The 27,710-nt window shown below is 46.0% G+C and overlaps 1 protein-coding gene across 1 annotated transcript in view; it reads right to left on the bottom strand.

The window, feature by feature from the left end:
* Positions 1–19,657, bottom strand: part of LOC142579665 (uncharacterized) — a 238,284-nt gene extending 218,627 nt beyond the window's left edge. Inside the window, exons 1-2 of the mRNA XM_075690094.1 lie at positions 19,565–19,657; positions 18,935–19,035 (exon numbers count right to left, since the gene is read on the bottom strand). Coding sequence (XP_075546209.1) covers positions 18,935–19,035; positions 19,565–19,644 — 181 coding nt within the window. The 5' untranslated portion in view covers positions 19,645–19,657. The remainder of the gene's footprint in view (positions 1–18,934; positions 19,036–19,564) is intronic.
* Between the last annotated feature and the right edge of the window lie 8,053 nt (positions 19,658–27,710).

The raw sequence follows: 27,710 nt of genomic DNA on the forward strand, positions 1-27,710 counted from the left end.
GAAAGGGATTCGGTTCGTGGTAGGTTGGTCTGTATGCTCGTGAAACAAATTGCAGCGGGAGAAAACACCAGCTGCGCTTAACTTTTCTTTTCGCTTCATCATTTCCTCGAGGACTGCTCGCCGCGACGTTGGCAGACCCTCAGAACCGTATACCCGCGATATATGGGTTAGATAAAGTGGAAAGTAAAATAACGCGAGGCAGCGTCCATCATAAAACCATGCAACAAACCTTCAACCTATAAGCAATATGACTGTCAGCCGTTACCTAGTCTGGTTTTCCCTAATTGTACAGCACTTTTCGTGCAACGGCAACTGGAAACATGAGTGGCAAGGAGTTGAGAAATTAAGTGATATACTAAGGCAGAGAGACAAGGCAACAGCTGCAGGAAGGAAAAGCGAAAAGTAAGAAATTTAACAATTGTTTATAAAAATATTTATGGATCAACATCTATTTATTTAACAAGAAAGTAGAGAAAATTGCGCCGGAAGTGAGAATAATTCAGTGTATATTGAATCACGCTTCTACAGGCATCAGTCGAGCCACATGACATAGCTACTTCTCTGCTGTGCTTATGTGGGTGTTTTTCTAACCTTCCGCGGTGGGCGCAGCGCGTCTAAAACCGCCACGTCCTGCGCTGTACGCGGTTGTACGGGACTGGCGGCAACGTACCGTTACGCAACTTACCAAATAGCAATATGAGTCGGTTTTGGCGCTTAACTTGGTAGATCAGTACACAAGGCTATCCAAAAGAATTGTAATTGTTCCGCAAATAATTATTTCGGTATAATTCTTCCAGAGCTGACTAAAAAAACTCGACTATAGTCGGATACAACTCAACTATATATATGCTGTGAAGCCCCGCCCAAGCCCTCATAACCGCCAGCCACTGCGTTTAAAAGTGCGTTTAAAACTGGTGGCCACGCATCGTTATACAACTTCCCAAATAACAATATGAGTCTGTTTAGGTGCTTAACTTGGCAGATCAGTAAACAAGGGATCCAAAAGAATTGTGATTGTTCCGCAAATAAATATTTCTCTATAATTCTTCCAGAGCCGATTAAAAAACGCGACTATAGTCTCATGCAACTTAATTCTGCACGGAAGTCCCGCCCACGCCCTTATAACCGCCAGCCACGGTTCCTCCGCGAGGCTGCAAATAATTCATACTTCAAAAGGTTTCCTGTTACCCAAATAAGGCGGTAACTACAAAAATAATTATTAGCGCGTAATTTTATATGTTTTCCCTCGCCTATTGTAGTGCAATGGCGAAAGCCTAATTCTTCATTGAACTGAAATAAAATGCTTGCTTCGCTGCAACTATTTACTGTCAAGTTTCACTTCAATGGGAAGTGAAGTTTCATGAGTAAAACGGGTTCAGCAGTCAAATGAACAGTACCGGAGACTTTTGAAGAGTGAAATGCCCAGACTTCATACATTTTGTCCATGTCTTCTGCACACCTCATTGCTTCCACCGATGAAAAGGCTGTTAAAAAAAAAGCAGACTCTCCGGAGGTATCAAGTGCGACACCATTTTGAAAAGGCCACACGACGACGATTTTGTTTGCTTCTGTGATTGGCTGGCAGACTAACAGAACCCTGCGCGCTCCGTGTGCCTTGGATGCCAACTGCTGTTTTTTTAAGGTGTATTCTACTATAGTAATCGTTCTCTTACGCTTCTTTTCTGCGTGAGTCCATTTGACGTGGTGGCTTGTTCGCCAAGTAAAGGAGAGGTGTATCTCACAGGCGTATACCTGCAAGATACACCTTATTTCAATTATCTTTTGCGGGTTTACGCATCTCTATGGTGAGTGGTTGGCGTTATTCACATTTCTATTACTAGAGGTACCAGGGTGCCTACCAAGTTGTCATTTCCAAATTCCCTGTGTTTTCAAGGTTTTCCCTGAGTGCCTTTGCAAAATTCCCTGAGTCACACAGAATTTCGTTTTACGTCAAGACAGGCTGACACTATGTCGCCCGATGCTGTCACTCTCTATAGTAAGCATGCTAAGAAATGACTTAATCCAATTTGAATTGTAAGGAGTATCATTTATTTTCTACTAAAGAAAATCTGTAGCGAGGGGTTAGTAATACGCACAGTGAATGAGATAAGTTCGAAAAGAAATGGTACAACTCATTGCAAATCGAGTGGAACATTCTCAAATATGAATAAAAATGAGATGCATACATAAACAAATGTTTTCGAATATCCACTCGAGTCACGAATTATGATCAACTGTCGATACATACGTGTGAAATATAGGTGGTGCTTGAGACTCCACTGAAAGCAAATCAAGGTGATAGAATGACTTGAGCATTTTATGATGAGTCATTATAGAGTAACTAAATATTTGAATATCGCAAAGTCAGTCATGCTACGCTTCTTCATAAAAAGGATTAAACCCCCCGCTCTAACTACATGCACAAGTTATTTATTAGCCTCAAGCATTTCAAGAAAGAAAAAAATATATATATTTGAAGGTTGCTACCGACATGCCCTACATCAAGCGTCACCTAAAACATGGTAGTGCCTTCACCAAAGCGATACTCTGTAATTATACATATCACTCAGAAGCAAAATGGAGGTAATTTAGGTTAACAGAACGTTCAATTTTCTGTAAGCTTAGAGTTCATGCTGTATTCCTTGCTACCACTTTGCAGAAATGGCAAACATAGGTCGCGTCTACAAATGTGCACGCCGTGACTGAAGGCGATATGAGCTACTTTTATCAATTTATAGCAAGCTCATAGGTGTGAGGCCCGAACTTTGTCACAAATGAGATCCTCAACAGCCGGTGTGTCAACCTCAACTCTCCTGACATACTCTCAGCCCGCGCATGACACCTCAGTATTGCATTTCACTGCTTTGGCGAGTTTATTTTGGTTCGGATGAGGAACACCAAGTTCAGCCAACACTTTGTTTTTTGAGCTCAAGCTCCTTGAAAAAAGTGGCGGCAGGCTTCCCTTCCCGTTCATTCCTTAAGGCATAGGTCATTTCTGTTCTCGTCCTCCTAGTGCGCTTTCGCCCCATGGACCATTCGAAGCTTCCTCTACGTCAGCTGTACAGTCAACGTCCGATTTTTCGGCCTCCGTAAAAGCCGCGAGAACGTCCGTCAAATCGAGCAGTCCGTAAAAATGAATGCATGTCTTTTACTGCCATTAAAGGCTCAAATCGCCACAGGAACATCCCAAAAGGCCTAGCATCATGCTTATTAGGGATATTGGTGCCCCTACTGGGACAGGAGATCGTGGATGGACGCGTGAATAATTAAAGGGCCCCTGAAACGGTTGGGACAAATTTTGTAGACGCGTAGGGTGCAGCTTAAGTAGAACGTTCGCACCACAATTTAAGTGAAGCGTTACGTATTAATGGAGCTACAAACGATTACAATTTACCCTCCTACCGAGCCATGCTTTTCCTCCTCAACTCGTTCGCCGAGGGATCGGGGCTAAGCTCCGCCTTCACTGGTCCTGCGTCACGACGCGACGTCACATCGTCTACTTCCGGTTGTTTTGGAGCCCGCCCGCGCGAAACCTCTCCGCTAGCCGCTTGGCCGTCGACCCCAAGAGAGAGCTATCGAAGCAGCGTGCGTTGCGAGCATTATGTCGCAGCGTCGAACGTGTCTGGTATTCCGATAACCACAGGCTAGCTGGGCGTTTCGACGGAACGGTGGAGGCATAAACTCAAGCTGATGAAGGAACTTTAGCGTAGACGTACGTGAGCTGCCTGACCAGTCTCCATGGTCCAGCCACCCTTTAGCGCGTAGCTGAACCAGCCAAAGAAAGAGCTATTATTGCTCCTACCAAGTGTAAAACATTTTAAACGTTACAAAAAACAACGTGTTAACAATTACACTCCTGCGAAAAATTTACATCAGCAGCAAAGAATACATTTTATTACTGCTACTGTGTGTGGTTGAGCTCTCTGCCACCAGGTGGCTGCACCCTGCAGACCACTCACATTTGCACTTCTGATCATCCTATGAAACGACACGCCAGGGGACACGGCCAGGCCTTGTCCACTTGCGCTTGCGTTTGCCCTAATACAGGACTCGCGAAACGCTATTGCGTTAGTAATCTTCCGGTGTAAAGTGACGGCTGCAATCGCGCAAATCCTGGCGCCGATCGGATAGCGGCAGTCCGATGCGCTGCAGCCAGTCCGCTCGTGTACCGGCTTACAGAGGGATACGATGTCGCAGCTTGACATATTAGGGAGTTTTAGAATAGGGGCCCCAATAGTTTGGGTCCCCAAAGAGCTTTGCGGGTGTTAGCGTTGGGACACGTAGGAGTGAAGAGGTTAAGAATTGGGTTTTACGTTTGCGGATAGCGTCTTGCGCTGACAGCGCCACTACGGCGTCAAAGAAAAGCTATTAGAAATAATTAAATAAAATATACCATTGTATGATAGGAATAATAATTTTGACTTCCGTGTATTCGCGTTTAATTACAATTTAGAGGTTATTCTGTAAGCAGCAAACAGTTAGTTGCGCTTAGTTTTGAGCAAACCAACTTTACCAGCCTTCACCAGCCAAGCTTAGCCGTGTTAGGCCTACGAGCCATAAAATCCACAAACGAATTCAATATCAGCGGCGTCTAATGAGTTAATCTTCATAACACACGCTAGTTGAGAGAAAGCGATAACCGCAGTTACTTCTCCTAGCTTGCGAACTTCACGCGTTACCACGAATCGAACCCAGTTTTGTGCTAGGGTGAGCCGTCGCTTCGATGGGTGCCGCCATGTTTGCCGACGCAAAACTTTTGGGGCCGCTATTTGGGCTCCCGCTAAATCGGTGAAATAGCGTTCCCAACGCAAAACCCAAACGCAGTTTGCGTCTTGCGCATGCGCAGTGGCTTCGACGCTATTTCTTTGGGGCCCCAAAAGGTTTGGGGCCCCTATTCTAAAACTCTCTATTGCCAGTCGCTACGTTTGCAGTCCACAACGCAACATAGTCAAATCATAGCGCTCGCGAAAAGACAGACCGACACTGACGGCGGAGCTCTCGTCAAAGATGGAGCCCGTTGTAACACAAGCAGGCGGCACTTGCTGTGTGCCCGAAGGGCTTAAGTGTACTGAAACATTTTCCTTGTGCATTCCCTTCATGCTACTTTCTTTTTATAAAAACAAATTAACTAACATTCCAACTATTACGAACATTATTTGTTTACCATAAAGTTGGTTAGATTATCGATCACGCGCCCTAGTCAGCCAATCGGATAGCTCGTCCCACTGACGTCATATGGGTGATTTGCGTCATATGGGTAGGGGCGGCTTAAAATTCCGCCGAGCAGTTTGCTGCGATGGGCAGTGATGTGCATTTTTGAAACCTTACAATAAATTACACGCTTTACGCAGAACACTTATATGCGTCAATTAATGATCAGAAGGACCTACTCTAACGACTCAGTACGTTAGTAGAAACTTGTCAAAATCGTTTCAGGGTCCATTTACGGAATAGATACTGTGTCCCGTGACATTGCCCCTTCCCACACTTGCTATGCTTCGCCACCTAATATTTTTGTATTGAGGCAAAGCTGACTTTTGGAAACCGGCATTATGCAGCGCGTCGTACTTTCCGAGCTTCGAAGCCAATTGCGAGGACCACAAAGACGGAGTCAGTGCCACTGCTTACGGCGGCGAATTCTTTCAATGAAAAACACGGCGCCAAACGGCAAGAAGCTTTATAACGAACGTAGAAGCAGCTAGGCCTAGCGTTTGCCACGGTGGCGAGGTAATCAAAACGGCGGCAATCGTGGCTTTGATTAATGCCGTTTCGGACCTGCGGTCATGGCAAAAAGTCCGGAAAATCGGACCGCGAAGGGCTCTTGTGTCCGTAATTTCAGACGTTCTTCGACATTGATTCTATGGGGTACGTGATAGTGCCGCGGAGCCGTCGGGCGTCCGGAAAGTCGGCCACCGACTGTAAACTCCTCCAGCCGACGACACGGCGTCAAAAGACGAATCATTACGATCGCTCTCTGTTACGCGAGCCAGCATTAGTGCGACTTTCGTTCCCTTTCAATAAAATTACAGCTAATTTTCCCTGATAGAAGCACAAATTCCCTGAGCTTTCCCTGAGTATTTCCAGACTATTCAAAATCCCCGAGAATTCCCGGTTTTACCGGTTTTCCCGGTTGGTAGACACCCTGGATACAACCCCCCCCCCCCCCCCCCAATCATTTGCTTAGAAAAGTTACCTTGGGTTGGGACAGCTCCCTTACCAGGTTATCATGGTACATTTAAGAAGGAAATGGCGATAAGTTTTCACATGAAAAAATACAATTTATTGCATCCAATTCCCATTGCACCAAGCCTCATTTTGTCACGACAAACATCTGGCGCTTGCAGAGCACCTGCAGTATGGCGAGGCACAGCTTCCGAAGTTGGAAAGAAGGTTTCAAGATATGGGGGAGGATATGGGCAGGACAAATCGATGAGATACAGTGTCAAAGGCCTTGGTCAGGTCAAGGGCTAAGATGCCCCTAACATCCCTAGTGCTGTTATCGAAAATGTGCTTATTAAGGAGTAGCATTACATCCTGTGTGGAAAGGCCGGGCCTGAAGCCGACCATGTTGTGCGGGAACAGTTCGTTGCGTTCTATGTAATCCGATATCCTGAGCAGGATCGCATGCTCCGCTACCTTGCCTACGCAAGAGGTTAGCGATATCGGCCTTAGGTTGTCAAGGTTTAGGGGCTTGCTCGGTTTCGGGATAAGCACAACCGAGGCCGCTTTCCACTCGTCCGGGACGCACCCGTTCTCCCAAGTTTTGTTGACCTCTTTCGTTAGCAGCTCAATTGATCTATCATCCAGGTTCCTTAGCAGTCTGAGATGCCGTCCGGACCTGAGGCCGACCTGCTATTTAAGTTGTGAAGTACTGCTCTGATTTCGGACTCCGTGAAGGGGTCATCGAGCTCCTTTACCGTGTCACATTCGATGTTGGGATATTCCTCTGAGTGTGCTGCGCCTAGCGGGAGATATCTGTTAGCTACCTCGTCTAAGAGCGTTTGTTCGGTTCCTCCTTCTTGTTTGTGCCTGTGAATGAGGCGGCACAATGTCTGTCTTTGGTTGCTTTTGGTTTGCGTGTCATCTAGCATGTGTTTAAGGAGATTCCATTTTCCGCCTGTGCGCATGCGCCCATCGACTGCTCAACAGATTTCATCCCATTGTGGCCTAGCTAACTCGGTGCAGTACTGTTCAATCTCCCTGTTAAGTGCGGCAACCCTCTTTCGCAGCCTCCGGTTAAGCCTTTGTGTTTTCCATCGCCTCAATATAGAGGCTTTAGCTTCCAAGAGATGTGCGAGGTGCGGGTCCATCCTGGAAACCTAGAGCTCGGTTTGAATAGTTTTTGTAGCCTTTTCAACATCTGCTCTGAGTGTCTCGACGAGTTCGCTGAAGCTGGCGTATTCGCCAGTATCCTCTTTTCTGAGCTTACGGAAAGCATCCCAGTCCGTCACTTTAAATTTCTCATGTGCACCGCTTGCGTGTTTGCAATTTCGCAGGAGTACGGACCGTCCGCACTCCAGGGAGAGGGACCGGTCACGAGAGCGATCGTCACGCCGAGAGAAGACGAGTAGGCGTGACCGGTCGCGCAGCCGTGAGCGGGACTACAGAGACCGGAGCCGCGAAAGGGACCGCTACCACGAGGACCGCTACCGAGACAAGGAGAGGGAGCACCACAGTCGCCACTAAGTGGCCCTCTTCACCACTGCATGGTAAGCATTTTCCGTGTTTCTTTTCATACTTCAAGTTCAGTTCAGTATGCAACCATTTACTTGGGTCTAATTCGCTAAAGCATGACATGGGAATTAGAATAAAAATCAAAACGGCCCATAGGTAGTGATCAAATCCCTCCCCCATATCTTGAAACCTTCTTTCCAACTTCGGAAGCTGTGCCTCGCCATACTGCAGGTGCTCTGCAAGCGCCAGATGTTTGTCGTGACAAAATGAGGCTTGGTGCAATGGGAATTGGATGCAATAAATTGTATTTTTTCATGTGAAAACTTATCGCCATTTCCTTCTTAAATGTACCATGATAACCTGGTAAGGGAGCTGTCCCAACCCAAGGTAACTTTTCTAAGCAAATGATTGGGGGGGGGGGGGGGGGGTTGTATCCAGGGTGTCTACCAACCGGGAAAACCGGTAAAACCGGGAATTCTCAGGGATTTTGAATAGTCTGGAAATACTCAGGGAAAGCTGAGGGAATTTGTGCTTCTATCAGGGAAAATTAGCTGTAATTTTATTGAAAGGGAACGAAAATCGGTCTAATGCTGGCTCTGCTCACGTAACAGAGAGGGATCGTAATGATTCGTCTTTTGACGCCGTGTCGTCGGCTGGAGGAGTTTACAGTCGGTGGCCGACTTTCCGGACGCCCGACGGCTCCGCGGCACTATCACGTACCCCATAGAATCAATGTCGAAGAACGTCTGAAATTTCGGACACAAGAGCCCTTCGCGGTCCGATTTTCCGGACTTTTTGCCATGACCGCAGGTCCGAAACGGCATTAATCAAAGCCACGATTGCCGCCGTTTTGATTACCTCGCCACCGTGGCAAACGCTAGGCCTAGCTGCTTCAACGTTCGTTATAAAGCTTCTTGCCGTTTGGCGCCGTGTTTTTCATTGAAAGAATTCGCCGCCGTAAGCAGTGGCACTGACTCCGTCTTTGTGGTCCTCGCAATTGGCTTCGAAGCTCGGAAAGTACGACGCGCTGCATAATGCCGGTTTCCAAACGTCAGCTTTGCCTCAATACAAAAATATTAGGTGGCGAAGCATAGCAAGTGTGGGAAGGGGCAATGTCATGGGACACAGTATCTATTCCGTAAATGGACCCTGAAACGATTTTGACAAGTTTCTACTAACGTACTGAGTCGTTGGAGTAGGTCCTTCTGATCATTAATTGACGCATATAAGTGCTCTGCGTAAAGCGTGTAATTTATTGTAAGGTTTCAAAAATGCACATCACTGCCCATCGCAGCAAACTGCTCGGCGGAATTTTAAGCCGCCCCTACCCATATGACGCAAACCACCCATATGACGTCAGTGGGACGAGCTATCCGATTGGCTGACTAGGGCGCGTGATCGATAATCTAACCAACTTTATGGTAAACAAATAATGTTCGTAATAGTTGGAATGTTAGTTCATTTGTTTTTATAAAAAGAAAGTAGCATAAAGGGAATGCACAAGGAAAATGTTTCAGTACACTTAAGCCCTTCGGGCACACAGCAAGTGCCGCCTGCTTGTGTTACAACGGGCTCCATCTTTGACGAGAGCTCCGCCGTCAGCGTCGGTCTGTCTTTTGGCGAGCGCTATGATTTGACTATGTTGCGTTGTGGACTGCAAACGTAGCGACTGGCAATAGAGAGTTTTAGAATAGGGGCCCCAAACCTTTTGGGGCCCCAAAGAAATAGCGTCGAAGCCACTGCGCATGCGCAAGACGCAAACTGCGTTTGGGTTTTGCGTTGGGATCGCTATTTCACCGATTTAGCGGGAGCCCAAATAGCGGCCCCAAAAGTTTTGCGTCGGCAAACATGGCGGCACCCATCGAAGCGACGGCTCACCCTAGCACAAAACCGGGTTCGATTCGCGGTAACGCGTGAGGTTCGCAAGCTAGGAGAAGTAACTGCGGTTATCGCTTTCTCTCAACTAGCGTGTGTTATGAAGATTAACTCATTAGACGCCACTGATATTGAATTCGATTGTGGATTTTATGGCTCGTAGGCCTAACACGGCTAAGCTTGGCTGGTGAAGGCTAGTAAAGTTGGTTTGCTCAAAACTAAGCGCAACTAACTGTTTGCTGCTTACAGAATAACCTCTAAATTGTAATTAAACGCGAATACACGCAAGTCAAAATTATTATTCCTATCATACAATGGTATATTTTATTTAATTATTTCTAATAGCTTTTCTTTGACGCCGTAGTGGCGCTGTCAGCGCAAGACGCTATCCGCAAACGTAAAACCCAATTCTAAATCTCTTCACTCCTACGTGTCCCAACGCTAACACCCGCAAAGCTCTTTGGGGCCCCAAACTATTGGGGCCCCTATTCTAAAACTCCCTAATATGTCAAGGTGCGACATCGTATCCCTCTCTAAGCCAGTACACGAGCGGACTGGCTGCAGCGCATCGGACTGCCGCTATCCGATCGGCGCCAGGATTTGCGCGATTGCAGCCGTCACTTTACACCGGAAGATTACTAACGCAATAGCGTTTCGCGAGTCCTGTATTAGGGCAAACGCAAGCGCAAGTGGACAGGGCCTGGCCGTGTCCCCTGGCGTGTCGTTTCATAGGATGAACAGAAGCGCAAATGTGAGTGGTCTGCAGGGTGCAGCCACCTGGTGGCAGAGAGCTCAACCACACACAGCAGCAGTAATAAAATGTATTCTTTGCTGCTGATGTAAATTTTTCGCAGGAGTGTAATTGTTAACACGTTGTTTTTTGTAACGTTTAAAATGTTTTACACTTGTTAGGAGCAATAATAGCTCTTTCTTTGGCTGGTTCAGCTATGCGCTAAAGGGTGGCTGGACCATGGAGACTGGTCAGGCAGCTCACGTACGTCTACGCTAAAGTTCCTTCATCAGCTTGAGTTTATGCCTCCACCGTTCCGTCGAAACGCCCAGCTAGCCTGTGGTTATCGGAATACCAGACACGTTCGACGCTGCGACATAATGCTCGCAACGCACGCTGCTTCGATAGCTCTCTCTTGGGCTCGACGGCCAAGCGGCTAGCGGAGAGGTTTCGCGCGGGCGGGCTCCAAAACAACCGGAAGTAGACGATGTGACGTCGCGTCGTGACGCAGGACCAGTGAAGGCGGAGCTTAGCCCCGATCCCTCGGCGAACGAGTTGAGGAGGAAAAGCATGGCTCGGTAGGAGCGTAAATTGTAATCGTTTGTAGCTCCGTTAATACGTAACGCTTCACTTAAATTGTGGTGCGAACGTTCTACTTAAGCTGTACCCTACGCGTCTACAAAATTTGTCCGAACTGTTTCAGGCGCCCTTTAATTATACACGCGTACATCCACGATCTCCTGTCCCAGTAGGGGCACCAATATGCCTAATAAGCATGATGCTAGGCCTTTTGGGATGTTCCTGTGGCGATTTGAGCCTTTAATGGCAGTAAAAGACATGCATTCATTTTTACGGACTGCTCGATTTCACGGATGTTTCCGCGGCCCTTACGGAGTACGAAAAATCGGACGTTGACTGTACAGCTGACGAAGAGGATGCTTCGAATGCTCCGTGGGGCGAAAGCGCACTAGGAGGACGAGAACAGAAATGACCTATGCCTTGAGGAATGAACGGGAAAGGAAACCTGCCGCCACTTTTTCCAAGGAGCTTGAGCTCAAAAAACAAACTGTTGGATGACCCTGGTGTTCCTCATCCAAACCAAAATAACTCGCTAAAGCAGTGAAATGCAATACTGAGGTGTTATGCGCGGGCTGAGAGTATGTCAGGAGAGTTGAGGTTGACACACCGGCTGTTGAGGATCTCATTCGTGACAAAGTTCGGGCCTCACACCAATGAGCTTGCTATAAATTGATAAAAGTAGCTCATATCGCCTTCAGTCACGGCGTGCACATTTGTAGAAGTGACCTATTTTTGCCATTTCTGCGCAGTGGTAGCAAGGAATGCAGCATGAACTTTAAGCTTACAGCAAATTGAACGTTCTGTTAAACTAAATTACTTCCATTTTGCTTCTGAGTGATATGTATAATTACAGAGTATCGTTTTAGTGAAGGCACTACCATGTTTTAGGTGACTCTTGATGTAGGGCATGTCGGTAGCAACCTTCAAATATATAATTTTTTTTCTTTCTTGAAATGCTTGAGGCTAATAAATAACTTGTGCATGTAGTTCGAGCGGGGGGTTTAATCCTTTTAATTAAGAAGCGTAGCATGACTGACTTTGCGATATTCAAATATTTAGTTACTCTATAACTCCTCGCTACAGATTTCTTTTAATATAATAGAAATGATACTCCTTACTATTCAAACTGGATTAAGTCATTTCTTAGCATGCTTACTAGAGAGTGACAGCATCGGGCGACATAGTGTCAGCCTGTCTTGACTTAAAACAAAATTCTGTGTGACTCAAGGAATTTTGCAAAGGCACTCAGGGAAAACCTGGAAAACACAGGGAATTTGGAAATGTCAACTTGGAAGACACCCTGGTACCTTTAGTAATAGAAATGTGAATAACGCCCACCCTTCACTATAAAGATGCGTAAACCCGCAAAAGATAAATGAAATAAGGTGTATATTGCAGGTACGCCTGTGAGATACACCCTCTCCTTTACTTGGCGAACAAGGCACCACGTCAAATGGACTCACGCAGAAAAGAAGCGTAAAAGAACGATTACTATAGTAGAATGCACCTTAAAAAAACAGCAGTTGACAACCAAGGCACACGGACCGCGCAGGGTTTTGTTAGTCTGCCAGCCAATCACAGAAGCAAACAAAATCGTCGTCGTGTGGCCCTTTCAATATGGCGTCGTACTTGATACCTCCGGAGAGTCTCCTTTTTTTTAACAGCCTTTTCATCGGTGGAAGCAATGAGGTGTGCAGAAGACATGGACAAAATGTATGAAGTCTGGGCATTTCACTCTTCAAAATTCTCCGGTACTGTTCATTTGACTGCTGAACCCGTTTTACTCATGAAACTTCACTTCCCATTGAAGTGAAACTTGACAGTAAATAGTTGCTGCGAAGCAAGCATATTATTTCAGTTCAATGAAGAATTAGGCTTTCGCCATTGCACTAGAATAGACGAGGGAAAACATAAAATTACGCGCTAATAATTATTTTTGTAGTTACCGCCTTATTTGGGTAACAGGAAACCTTTTGAAGTATGAATTATTTGCAGCCTCGCGGAGGAACCGTGGCTGGCTGTTATAAGGGCGTGGGCGGGACTTCCGTGCAGAATTAAGTTGCATGAGACTATAGTCGCGTTTTTTAATCGGCTCTGGAAGAATTATAGAGAAATATTTATTTGCGGAACAATCACAATTCTTTTGGATCCCTTGTTTACTGATCTGCCAAGTTAAGCACCTAAACAGACTCATATTGTTATTTGGGAAGTTGTATAACGATGCGTGGCCACCAGTTTTAAACGCACTTTTAAACGCAGTGGCTGGCGGTTATGAGGGCTTGGGCGGGGCTTCACAGCATATATATAGTTGAGTTGTATCCGACTATAGTCGAGTTTTTTTAGTCAGCTCTGGAAGAATTATACCGAAATAATTATTTGCGGAACAATCACAATTCTTTTGGATCCCTTGTTTACTGATCTGCCAAGTTAAGCACCCAAACCGACTTATATTGTTATTTGGGAAGTAGTATAACGATGCGTGGCCACCAGTTTTAAACGCACTTTTAAACGCAGTGGCTGGCGGTTATGAGGGCTTGGGCGGGGCTTCACAGCATATATATAGTTGAGTTGTATCCGACTATAGTCGAGTTTTTTTAATCAGCTCTGGAAGAATTATACGGAAATAATTATTTGCGGAACAATTACAATTCTTTTGGATAGCCTTGTGTACTGATCTACCAAGTTAAGCGCCAAAACCGACTCATATTGCTATTTGGTAAGTTGCGTAACGGTACGTTGCCGCCAGTCCCGTACAACCGCGTACAGCACAGGACGTGGCGGTTTTAGACGCGCTGCGCCCACCGCGGAAGGTTAGAAAAACACCCACATAAGCACAGCAGAGAAGTAGCTATGTCATGTGGCTCGACTGATGCCTGTAGAAGCGTGATTCAATATACACTGAATTATTCTCACTTCCGGCGCAATTTTCTCTACTTTCTTGTTAAGTAAATAGATGTTGATCCATAAATATTTGTTAAATTTCTTACTTTTCGCTTTTCCTTCCTGTTTGGCTGTTGCCTTGTCTCTCTGCCTTAGTATATCACTTAATTTCTCAACTCCTTGCCACTCATGTTTCCAGTTGCCGTTGCACGAAAAGTGCTGTACAATTAGGGAAAACCAGACTAGGTAACGGCTGACAGTCATATTGCTTATAGGTTGAAGGTTTATTGCATGGTTTTATGATGGACGCTGCCTCGCATTATTTTATTTTCCACTTTATCTAACCCATATATCGCGGGTATACGGTTCTGAGAGTCTGCCAACGTCGCGGCGAGCAGTCGCTCGAGGAAATAGTGAAGCGAAAAGAAAAGTTAAGCGCAGCTGGTGTTTTCTCCCGCTGCAATTTGTTTCACGAGCGTACAGACCAATCTACCACGAACCGAATCCCTTGCCTGGTCCCTGGATCAGTTAAAACAAAGAAGGTTGAACTAACGAAGCAACATCGATGCGCGTGAGCGTTCAATAGATGGCGACAACTGAACGCTTCTTGAGTTAATCGCGCGGGCACCGAATCGATGAGAAAGCCGGCCTTCACACCTCAGGAGATGCGGATAACTATCGCCATCCAAACGGAGTGAAAAAGGCAGCAAAATGTTGACCCCCTAACAGCTGTCAAGTCTCACGTTTGATTTCGCGGTGCTTTAACATGGGCGAGGCGGTGAGGGGTGGGGGGACATGCCGCTTAATTTCGGGCCCCTCCAACCCCTGGGTACGTGCCCGTTATTCTCTGAGGTATGCAATGGTATAGGGTGTTCTTATTTATACGCAGAGACCGCTTCCACTTTGTTTTCTTTCTTTTCAGGGCGACACTGACCTGCAGCATCGCCATGTGTGCAGCAGGTCTATTTTTCTGTTCCTCAGTAGCCACATCCACCATTGCATTGTTTGTCTTGGTTTTACTGTAAAATGTCAATAAACAAGGAAAAAAAAGAGAAAGGGCCTGTTTGTACTCACAAATAAATATTTCTTTATTACTGTTATTACACAAACAGCCTTGCGAACTTCATTTAGCGTGCGTGTCTTGTACTCCTGTTGACTGGATGCCTGAAAATAAAAGCAAAAAAGAAAAAAATAACATGACAATAATATTTTGAGCGTGGTTTCATCAGCTGTAGAAAGGAAAGAGAGAGAGAAAGAAGAGGAGAGTGAAATACAGAGGTTTGCAAAAGAGCCAGCCAGCATGCAAAGCACAACACCCACCTTAAAATGCTGCTGGTGACGGCAATGAAGTCGGCACCAACAGATTGCCGGACGACGGATTCGCTGACGATGTGTCCGTCATCGTCCACAATCCCAACATTCACTTGGATATGGTAAGTGCGGTAACACCTCAGAGTGATCTGAAAGAGAAAGGAGGGCAGTTTCTGGTGTTGAGCTTTTAGTTTGGAGTGGGGAAGCAAAGGCCTTGGTCTAGGGAACAGGTTGCATGCTCATTTTTCGCTATACGTACGACACATATTTACAAACAAATTGACTCGCCGTCCCAGCCTTGCAAAAGTGTATGTCTAGTGAAGCTGTTGAAAACCACCACTGCAACTACTGAGGGGGTTATGCGACACTTTATTGCTTTAGAATAATGGAAATTGTGTCAGCACGCTGCCCTTATAGCGGTGCTGCAACAACACTGAAATCATTTGTTGGTCTGGTTCTTTTAAATGCAAAAGGTTAGGAACGTCGCTCCTCATGTCGCATGCTGTCATCTCTGTGGCAGCTTGCGCAGCAATAATCTTAATCGTGAAATGTATGCAGGGAGCGCTGCGTGCTTTGCATTGTTGTACAATGCAGTGTAAGCCCAGTTTACCGATAAAAATAAATAAATACACCTGAGCAGGACACCATCCTACGCCATGACTTGATGTTAAGCTGGTGCAGGAACTTCAGCTGAAATTTAAGGGAGCACCACACCCTACAGGTAACGGGACTGGTCCTTCAGGCAGATCTAACCCTTTAGACAAAAATTTAAGCGGCTCGAGATTCTAGAATTTCACATTGCGCTAAATATTTCTGTCAGGCCTTTTAAACGACATAGTCAACAGGCGTTCAAGTCCTACAAAAATCATTATTGAATGTATATATCGACGCTGCAAAATGCAAGAAGAATGTGTACGTGGGAAGCCGAAGCATGTCGCGGAACCGTCGGCGAGCCCCGGCAACTACGCGCTCTGTTCCGCTGAGCTGACCGTTGACAACGAAAACAAGGAATCGATGGCTGCCAAGTACTGATGACGTACCAGTTTGTAATAATTATGAGAGCGCTATTAGCGTTCCGATTCGGTGACGAAGGTTGCCCGTCCAGGAAGACTAAAAGGAATGCCGGTTTCATTCCCGGCATGCACTTTCTGAATGCTGCTTGAATGTCCCGCGGAAGTCTACGGTCGCCTCCGTAGTGATTTCACGGAAATACGTGAATTCGTAATCAACAGCGATCTGGCTTCGCAAGTCTTTACAGCTTCTTATCCCTCTGTGATACGAATTTTATCACTGATGTGAAAAATTTATACTTCGTGCATTTATATTAGAAAAGACAGTGAAAGAAGTATGACTATATTCAACTGATTTCGGCAACATATCAAAGATTTATCACGAATTGCACGCAAATTAAGGCGAGGGAGGGAGAGTGTGTTCCTTGGAACTTTTGAATTCGGAGGCATAAACGATGAGAATTATGCCCACGGAATATTCGATGACCACTAAACTTGTGCAACTCCAGACAACTGCTATGCATTACACAACATGCTCCATTTAGGCGCGACACCGAGGCGACACATGGACATTTGCGAAATATTAGGGGGAGCCACGCTTATCTACGGTCCTCAGTTGAGGAGATATGTAAATTATCTGACACTAAGAGTTCTAGGATTAGCGAATATTTCTTGTAAAGCGTTACGATATCTGCACGAATCATCGTGCAAGAGGTATAAAGTCGGCCGCCCGTCTTTAAAAGCAAATAAGTTTAAAGTGGTAATATATTCTCTCAAAACTTTACTTTCGCCGCATTAGATTGGTTTATATAAGAGAAAACATTGTTGATGTTTCCCTTTCTGAATGTCGTGCCGGAGCCCCTGCAGTCAGTGACGCCAAAATTTTCAAAATATTTTTACACGTTTCGGCGGCTGCGGTTAACTAAAAGATGTTGAAACTCCTGAAGTTCATTTTTAGGCTGTTCTACAATATAATGTAGTCTACCTTTACCGATAAAATCTAGGCTCAAGCAGATGCCGTCAAACTTAATTTTGAAATTCAAATCTGGTTAGGAAAGTTCAATGCGTTGTCGACGCCGGTTTTACTCTTTGGCGTCTTTTCTGGTCCCCTCGCATGACACGGTTTTTCTTTTAAATTACGGAAACGAAATTTTCTATTGCAGCTCAGATTTTTTATCTTTGTTGTGCCTTTAAAGGGAGCACGAAATTATTTTTGTGCAAATTCGCAATCACTCGGTAGGGCCGGTCATCATTGCGGTCACCATGACGCAAATCCAAGTGTGCTGCGTAACGCGCCTAATATTAGGTTTTAAACATCTGCGTTGCAGCATATCGCAGTGGCATCGCTCCGCCCCTTTACATCCGTCTCTGCCCAGTCTACGTGGAATGAGTAAGCGATGTGACTCATACGAGAGATCGAGATGTGACTGGCTTTCCACACGGGGTCAACGAGAGCGCTTGGAGCAATGCCGCTTTCATTAGGGTATTTTCAATGGCACACGAATACACACTAATTTGTGCGCCTTCTAAAAGGAATGCACAAATGCAATATGTGTAGAAGTTTCTTTAACACAGTAGCGCGCTTCTACCTGGAAATGCACGAGGATCGATAGTCTGCTACAGCTTGCGAAGAAAGGAGTTGCAACACTGAATTCCAAAGGGAAAGCGTTCTGTACCACAGGCGGAACTCTTATCGGTTCCACGAAAATCGTATCGGAGACCCTTCGTTCTACAGTTGTAAGCTTTTTCCGAGTCTCAAGATGAATGATACGTTGAAAGGGGTTGACAACTGACGGGAATGTGGTCCTGAGACGTTGCAAATGAAATTACCATGATTTCCAGCACGCTGTTCGCGATTTAACTAGGAATTACAATTTTAAATTGGCAAAGAAAGTCAAAAACCAGTAAGTGGCATATATTCTGCGGTCGCTTCGGCGGCGGTTACTACATGCACGAACGTCTGTATGTACAGACAGACCGTTTTGCGTCAACGCGTTGTGGAAAATGGTGCCCTCCGTAGCAGACGACGCTGTGGTCGCGTCGGGCGACGAGGACGTTGAGATACCAGTGGTCGCACCCGTCCTGTTCGCGAATGATGACCACAAGCGCACCGCGTAAACAAAGAATTCGAGGAGGAATTTTAAGGAAGTCTTCCGGATTAGTATTCATTGAAAGGCATCGTCGCCCGCATACCATAGCCTTGGTCAAATTTCCAGGCGAGGTGTCTAGAGACCCCTTAAAGCCTTCCGAAAAAAAAAGTTCATCAAAGCGCGCTCCTCCGTCCTACGAATAAACTATACACCTTGGTAGGTGCAGCCTATTGCAGATCTTCGTCAAATGTCAGTGCGGCCAGAGATTGAAGTAGGCCTTCCTTCCAAGCAAAGAATTTCTATCCACACTTGCGTATTTCTCTTTCCGGCAGGTCGCGTGGACCAAATGTCGCTGGGTCAGCTTTGAACGATCGCACACAGCACTAGAACTGAATATTTACGGCACTAGAGCTAGGTAAAACCGAGGGCCTTGTGACCGGGGTGTTAGTGCAAAGCGTAGGCTTCTTCAAACTCGCTAAGTATTGTGCACCTTACGAACGGTGACCTAACTAGCAATCGCGACTAAAATGATGAAGCGGCGAACGAACTCTTACCGGAGGCGGGTTCGGGATCTTTTTCTTGTTGGAGAAGAGCTTGAGCTTGGAAAAAGACAGCACCCGGCCGTTCAACCAGGAACCGGGCCGCGGCGAATCCGGGTGGCTGTACTGACCAACTGCGAAAGTGCAAGGATACACTTTAGGGCTTATATTCACTTCGCCAAAAAATAGACAAACACAAAAATGTAAAGAAAAGGCCGACGATGATAGCGTCTGGCTCACACTCACCGCATTGGCGCCCAGTAGAATCCGTGAAGGTAAGCCAGGCCGTGTACTGCCACTCATCCACCAAGTTTGTAATCCGAAATTCAGGCGCTGGCTTCATGAACCTGCATGCGAGGGACGAGGCAAGGTCATTTTTGAAGAACACCGTTGCCACGTGATGGGTACGCAAGCACGTGTCGAAACGAGCAGCTAAAACACGATGATTGCACGATGCCATAGCGAGAAAGACATGAACAGAAAGCAATATACGTGGTTCGCCGCATAGGTGCTTGTTCCTAGTATCTGAATTACGCGCTGCCTGTAGGCACGAACGTGGGCGACTCAACCAGCTTGCTCTCAGCACTGCTGAATCGGTTTAAACTGCATGGATGCCTTCGCAAAATGAGAGTGATTATCGTTCGCATGATTACTTCCCACTGCTTTTTTTTTCTCAGACCAGCATGTACACCGCGATTTGGCATGTGAGGCTTCTCGGCAGGGACGCTAATGCGTGTTCGGAACGCTCATGCCAACAACGGAAGCCGGCACGCTGCCCTGTGGAGTGCGATATTGCAACGCTTCTGAAAGCGAACCATTTTGAGATCACCCCGTGCACTACGGCGCGAAAACACGTCGGCTGTAAAAAACACTCGCCTGCCCAGTGTGTGTATCCGCAGTTCCATCCTACGCAGCAGGAACTCGTGCTGGTTGACGAGCGTCACATGGGGAAGCATGGCCGGCAGTCTCTCCAAGATCGCTCGCTGTGGGTCCGCTTTCTTCTTGGGAGGGAACTGGGGCCAAGCGCTCCAGTCGTGAAATTGGTCCGGGTGGTCACTAGGAAAGTCCGCCGGACGGACGAGGTTCGGCTGTATATAGATCTGTCGCTGGCTCCTAACGAAGACGGCTGCGGCGCCGGAGGTGGATGGCACGCTTTCGATGTCCTTTGACTGGGACGCTCCGGCCGGTGGCTCGCTCCTAACGAAGACGGCTGCGGCGCCGGAGGTGGATGGCACGCTTTCGATGTCCTTTGACTGGGACGCTCCGGCCGGTGGCTCGCTCCTAACGAAGACGGCTGCGGCGCCGGAGGTGGATGGCACGCTTTCGATGTCCTTTGACTGGGACGCTCCGGCCGGTGGCTCGCTCCTAACGAAGACGGCTGCGGCGCCGAAGGTGGACGGCACGCTTTCGATGTCGTTCGACTGGGAGGCGCCGGTCGGCACGACGTCGCTGTCGCTGCTTGAGGAGCTGCTGCTACTACTGCTGCTGCTGCTGCTACTGCTGCTACTACTGCTGCTACTACTGCTGCTGCTGCTATTGCAGCTGCAGCTGTCGTCGCTGCTGCTGCTGCTGCTGCTATCGTCGTTGAAGCTGGTGCTCGTCGACAGCTTGGAACGGTCTGCAATAAGCATCACGTAGCCGTAGAGTCTAGGGTCGAATCCAGCAGCAGCGGAGGTAGAAGGAAGGCCCGACGACGCCATACTCGAGGCACAAGCGGAGTCGGTGGACTCTATCGTAGGGAGCGCGACTTCAGCTGATCTGTGACGGTCGAGTAGCTGCCGTTTGCTGTGCAGCGACTTGTCTTATGGCGTGCTCGAAAGTATTTAGCACGTGCCCACTCACGGGTTCGATTTCAATTGGACCCCATGGGTGTATAGCTCAACCCACCACGGGTGATCGGCCACGATTGGTTGGTTCTGCAACATGGGCGTGTCCTACTTCTACGATTTACTCCCCTCCCTCGAACGCAGGAGGCCGAAAAGCTTGTGTCGAATTTTTCCTTTGTTCTGACATACTGGACGAACATATACCCCTCTCCCCCCCTTTCTCCGTTTGGAGAAGCTGTGACCGCCTCGACACCACACTTCTAGGTCAATGTGCTGCTGTTTTGCAGGCTTAGTCGTGGTGGTTCAGAGAACGTATATTCCCGGAAAGAGCATGGAGGACAGAGAATAAAGGAGACGCGAGAAACGCTTCTGAACTTTGCACCGTGTCCAATGTGCAAAATACCATCTCGAGCTCCCCGGGAGGGATGGTATACCACATTAGCGTTTGAAAGCTGTAATTCACCGTGATCTCTCGCAAAAGCAGCGCCTGCCTTTTTGCTAATGTGTAAGACCAGACGGAAGCTAGATAGACTGGAAGACAGGATGGTGAGGGGAGGGAGAAAATGGGTAGAACCGACAAAGTCGCGTAACCAGTGAATAAACGAGGCCTCGCCACCATTCTCTTGCTGCTCCTAAACAATATAGGGGGTGATAAAATAAATAATAAAGTAAGTAATAAAATAACGAAAAAAAAGGGGCGAACAATAAAAGTGTACCCCCAGTCGTGGACAACAAGACGAGGTCAGAAGAACGAGTCTTCCGCGCTGGGGTTAGTCGCCCGCATCTTAAACATCTTTATCGTTGTGTTTAGTTCAACAAAAACTGTTTTTACCAAATGGACCATGAGGAAGTGGTTACTTCAACCACTTTCGCGAAGATGCTGCCTACAGCATTTCGCCGCGGTATCGATTTAAGCGAAGCTTTCTGTGCTGTTTGATTCGGTTGACGATAATTAGCGGTGATGTTGACGGCGAATGTTTCATTTCCTCAACGTTTAGTTCAATACAAAAGTTGGGAGTTCATGTTACACGTTACCTCGCGTGCGCCACTGCTGACTGTTTGCGCATCACACAGAACACACAAGGGGAGGAGTTTGATTCAAGGTTGTTGTGCGCCATACTCTATAACATTTGAGATGGTTGAGCATATTCATTGCTCCACATTGCACATCGCATGCTGGCAGAAATATTAGGTTTTAATTGAAATATGCGCTTGTACGTGCAAAAACTACAATCGGATTCGGAAGCACACCGTAGTGGCGGACTTCGGATTACGTTCGACACCGTAGTGTTCTTTAAAGTGTTCCTTAAGCTAAGTGCAGGAGAGTTCTTTTTCTTTAATTTAGTTTCCACCCATCGAAATGCGGCATCCGCGGTCGGGATCAGGTCCGCGACCTCAAACATTGTCATAGCCGCAAAGCTGAATGAATTCTGAGGTTTTATGAGTCAAAACCATGATTTGATTATGAAGCGTACACGCTTTACTGGGTGACGCCGGTTTAATTTTGACTTCCTGCAGGGGATCTTTGGCGTGCCCCCTATCCACGGGACACGGGCATTTTTGCATTTCGTCCACATCGAAATGCAACCTCCGCGACCGGGATTCGATCCCCGGGTCCGCAAATGTACCGCGGTTGGCAAAGAAGTGTTGATATTATGTGTGACGGCTTCAGTAGCGTGGCCTAGGCCCTACGGTGCTCTTTGATGCGGCGATGCTTCGTCACATCCTCCCTAAGTCGTCCGCTCCACATATTTGCATTTGTTTATTTTTCACAAATAGCAGTAGCGTACCGTACGTTAATTTGAACTTAAGTTTATCCAGTTTCCCCGCAACCGGATGTCGAGTAGCAGCGTTTCCTCTCCTTACACGTCACCTTTTCCCGATCCCCTCTCCACCCCTATCGTATGGGAACCGCGAGCGAAGAGCGGTCAAGGCTGTGATTAACGCGTTTCGCGACGGCATCATTTCTAACCATTATCAGTCCACCTCTGCAGCAATCTACCTTGCGTCCCTCTCAACTTTCACGATAGCAGAAAGCTAAACGCCGCTATTCTTTCAATGCTTTTGCGGCGGGAATCACGGATAATTGCGGCTGTCAAGAGGCTAATGTGGCGACGCCGAGGGCATTGTGCACATTCGGTGAAGTGAAAAGGTACAAAGGAGTTTCTCGCGTCGCCTTTCCTCTCTGGCGCGCTCCTGTCATGTATTAAAACGCTCTTAACCCCCCTTCCTCCCCCTCCCCTTCATGCCCTGACGCGATGTACCGGACAGAAGCAGCAGCAGTAGAAGGAAAGTAGAAGGAAGGGGCGAAGAAAGCTTGTCTTTAAGGAAATAATGGCGACGCATCCATCTTTTGGAGATGCGTGGCGACGTTAATGCGATTAGAAATTTACGTTGAGGTGGGTGTGTAATTGGTGATATAGTGTGTTATATGTCATGCTGATTATCAGGAAGAGCTGCACGTAATAAGTGGCAGGTAAGCAGAGATCCATGTTATCGTGTAAGGAAAACGAGTGTTGAAAAATAATTTCGTCTCTGTGCACGGTTCTCGGGTAAAAAGGAAGTCATTGACTTCGAAGGGTCATCGTGTTTTGCTCGACACCAGAGGTCCTTACTAACACTGACTTACTTTTGTTGCCGCTGAGTCAAATAATAACCGATTATGTTGTTATTGTCTCCTCAATATCTCTACGTATGCTTAGAGGTTTTCGGCCGTGCGCCGTTTTTCCTTCGTTCTTTTTTTATTGTCGTGATATAAGATGGTTCGCGCACAAATGCCGCGTCCGCTACTGCTTGGGCCATGCATATGATACACACAGCATACAGTAGCAACACACAGCATATAACAAGATATGACAATGTTGCATTGTCACATGGAAGAGAAAATAACAAGTCGAGGTTACAAAAACGTACTTAAAGCAATAACGCGAACAGCGGTGTAACACAACAAATAAACACTCAAGCAACGTTTCTAACTATGATAGTATCACATGTACACCTTGACAATAAAAAAAAAAAATTATCTCAGAAACATTTCTTCCGGGCCTTAATAACGGCCAATTATTCCGCTGTCTTCCAGAAATGTGTTTAATGCTATTAAAGCGCACATCTGCATAGCTCTTCTTGGTGATGCACCTAATATAATTTCTTGAATTTAGAGGACCATGCTCTAAAGCCGGTAATTACGATTTAAGTCGGAGTCTTGGTGTGTCGTGGTGCGGGCATTCTAGAAGAACGTGATTCGTGTCTTCGTGTACAAAGCCACAATCACACTGAGGAATTTCAGATCGGACAGTTCTGTGTAACGAGTGTTTTGTGTAGGCTGCGCATTGCCGGTTATGCCATTTATAAGACTTCCTATGTTTCTATGTAACGCTAACGGAAAGTTGAATTCAATACGCGGATCAATATAAAACAGGACGGAACTCTTGCAAAATTGGTCGAACCACGTCGCTTTGCATATTTTGAATACCGTTGCATTTAAGATCTGCGCTTGGTATGGTTTGCGCGCTGGATGGATATGTATGTATGTATGTATGTATGTATGTATGTATGTATGTATGTATGTATGTATGTATGTATGTATGTATGTATGTATGTATGTATGTATGTATGTATGCATGCATGTATGTATGCATGTATGTATTTATGTATGTATGTATGTATGTATGTATGTATGTATGTATGTATGTATGTATGTATGTATGTATGTATGTATGTATGTATGCATGTATGCATGTATGCATGTATGTATGTATGTATGTATGTATGTATGTATGTATGTATGTATGTATGTATGTATGTATGTATGTATGTATGTTTTGAGCGTCCCGTTCGGAACGGGGTGGTGGTTCGCGCCACCAATCTCTTGCTATTATACTGCCAAATGCCCTACCTAGGTTAAACAATAAAAAAACACTATGCACTCGCACAACCAAATTTTCTGATCTCCTATTGCAAACTGTGCTTTTATACATCACCGTTTTTTGTCGTTTGCCTATATACTTTTCTCCCGCCAATCCTCCAATTGCCTCTTGCTAATTCCTATTGCGGACATGTTTACTTTTCCACTGCTCTCGCTGAACCCAAGGGCTGCAAGCAGGCTAGTGGTGCCTAAATCTACCGCTGCGTAGACTTCTTCACATTCTAATAAACATGATCTATAGTTTCCCTAGCTTTACCGCAGCGAACATGCTTCTTTCTTATATCTCGCTTTATAGATGCGTGTTCTAAGGCACCCCGATCTCGTTTCGAAAAGTAATGAGCTTCCCTTTCAGTTATCATAAGTGGTTTCTTTCCGGACCTCGTTTTTTTCCTGTTAAGTAGTTACTCATTGCAGGTTTCTTTTCCATTGCCGCCACCCATGACATTATTTCAGCCTGTCTGATTTTCCGCTTGACGTTGTTTGTGGCTGTGTTGCCCACCCTGCAGGCCGCATACTTGCTAGTAAGCTTCCTAGTTCTTTTCCTCCATTGTGCATCAATATTTTTTCCTGTACAGGTAGCTCAACACTCTCCCAGCCTTCTTTCCTATTCCTCAGTCGTTCTTCATACTCATTTTTAGTGCGAGCTTCCCTCACTTCAAAACTAGTCCAGACCATAGCACCCTGCACAGCTTCATTTGTAGTCTTTCCGTGAGCGCCCAATGCGAGGCGACCCACTGACCTTTGGTTCCCATCGAGTCCTGATTGTACCCCCGGATATAAAGCTAGCAACCGCATTTCCAAAAGTAAGTCCTGGAGCCATTACACCTTTCCACGTACCTCGGAGGACCTCGTGCCTATAGTATCCCCATATCGCACTCTGTGCTTCATTATGGCTGCCTTTGTCTTCCCCTTCGGGATTGTTGATTTTTCCCGTGTTTCCATATATCTGTTGCCTTCGTTCGTCCATATACCAAGGTACTTATATTCTGTTACCCGAGGTATTTTCTGGTTCTGTAGCGTCACTGTCTGTTCAATGTTTTCATTGAATACCATAACACCTTATTTTCTAACACTAAATTTCAAACCTAAATTGTTGCCTTCCTGTCCACAGATATTATTAGCCAGACATTGCAAATCATTTGCTTGTTAGCTAGCGACAGAATGTCGTCCGCGTAAAATATACCTGAAAGCTGCTGCTCTACTACTGTATCCGCCTGTTTGTATGAGAGATTTAAGCCGATATTACTTCCTTCTAGCGCCCTTTCCATCCTCACCATGTTCATCATAAACAGCAGTGGGGATAAAGGGCACCCCTGCCTCAGTCCCTTGTTGATATAAACTTTCTCCTCGCTCCTCGTCCCTTCCCATTTACGCAAACGGATATTTTCCAGGTAAATCTCTTTCAAAAGCTGTAGACAATCGTCATCTAAGCCTTCCCCTTCCATAATATCCCACAAAATATTGCGGTCTACGTTGTCATAGGCTTCTGTAATGTCTGAAAAGGCCACATAAAACGGTGTGCTTTCTACTTTTGATATTTCAATACACTGAGTAAGAACAAATGAGTTGTCATCTAAACTCCTACCTATTCTGAAGCCATTCTGAAGTTCTCCAAAATCCCATTATTCTCGGTCCATGCTTGCAGCATTAATTTGATTCACTGCATTGCTAGCCTGCATATTACCGATGTAATGGTCAACGGTCTATACGAGTGAATTCTATCTTTCTCGACCTTACCTTTATAAATTAATTTCATTCTACTTTGTTGCCAACTTTCTCGTATATTCGTCTATCTTTTAAAGTTTTTTCCACTGCTTTCACCGGAGATTCCTTACCTTTAGGTACTAGTTCATTAATCAGCCTAACGGGAACCTCGTCTAGCCCTGTGGCTGTGCGCTTAGGAATTTTCTCTTCGGCTTTCTTCCACATGAAATTTGTCAGCACCAGCAGCTTTCCCACCTGGGTCTCTTTCATGCTCTTTGTTTTTCTTCAAGTGCAACCTCGTCATTGCAATGGAAAGACTCGGCTGTTAATTTTCGGATATAATTTATTGCCGCTTCTCCTTCCAGTCTGCTTCCATCTTCGTCTAGGATATGTTGTTGTATTGTTGTTGATTTCCTGTTTAATAATTTTATATGGTTCAAAAATATTCTTCGTTCGGTCTGCTTTTTCTCACTTATTTCTGACAACCAACGTTCAGTTTCACCTCTTAATTTTCCTTCCACCAGTATTTGAACCAAGACTTTTTCGCCCGATGTATTTCCCATTTACTGGTGACTTAAGCCTGCGACAACTGCGCCTTCTTTGCCCGCCTGTGTTCTCGGGATGCTTTCTGTCGTTCGGCGATCGCTTCTTGTATCTCCCTGCTCCGCCAGCTTTTTGGTTTCTTTTTTCCTTTCCAACAAACATGTTGTTTCTCTTTCCGTATTTCTGTCGTTATTACACTTATAAGCGCACTATATTCCCACTCTTTATTTATCCATTTGCCATGTTTTTCCTCAACTGTAGTGAGTATATTTGTTATTTGTTCAGCGTTCAAATTAGGACTGCCCATTTTGCACTCCTTTCTCTCTTTCCCAAATACATATCCCCTTTTCAAAATAATGCGTTTATGGTCCCTTCCTATGCTGCTAAACGCTTCCTCATCGATGACAATTTGTCGCAACTTATCATGAATTCCTTCTGTCATGAGACAATATCAATGTTTGATTGGCGGTTTCCCACTTCCCACGTGATCAGGCCTTCACACTTAGGCCCTGTATTCACGATAACGAGGTTAAGTTGCTCACAACGGTCTAGAGGCGACTTCTCGTTGCTGTCGATGTAGCCATCTAAATCCTGTATGTGGGAATTCATGTCACCTAATAGGATGATTTCAGCACCACTACCGAAACCCCTAATATCAGCGCTTATGCATTCCACTTACTCTTTATTCTTCTTTGTGCAATTCCAGTTCACAAATACGTAACAACAGGCCAAATTTTTATCTCCCTCATGGTGCCTGATATAACTAAAGATGCTCTTGACATTTTGAATTTACTCTTTTCCATTTGGCTCCCTGATGGATGAGCATACCGACTCCCCCTGCATTTCTTTCCGACTTAGTTCTGCTGCGCCCTTCCCAAACATAATTCTCAATCACCAGCGGCGATTCCGAGTCTCTAAGGTGTGTTTCTGTAACCAAATACACCTCTATTTGCTGTTTATTTAACTGGTCCTCAATCTCTGCCCACTTTTCCTTTCTTCTGTTTCAGTAGCGTATTGCATGGTG

This window comes from Dermacentor variabilis, chromosome 4 (assembly GCF_050947875.1).
Source record: "Dermacentor variabilis isolate Ectoservices chromosome 4, ASM5094787v1, whole genome shotgun sequence".
NCBI classification, from domain to species: domain Eukaryota; kingdom Metazoa; phylum Arthropoda; class Arachnida; order Ixodida; family Ixodidae; genus Dermacentor; species Dermacentor variabilis.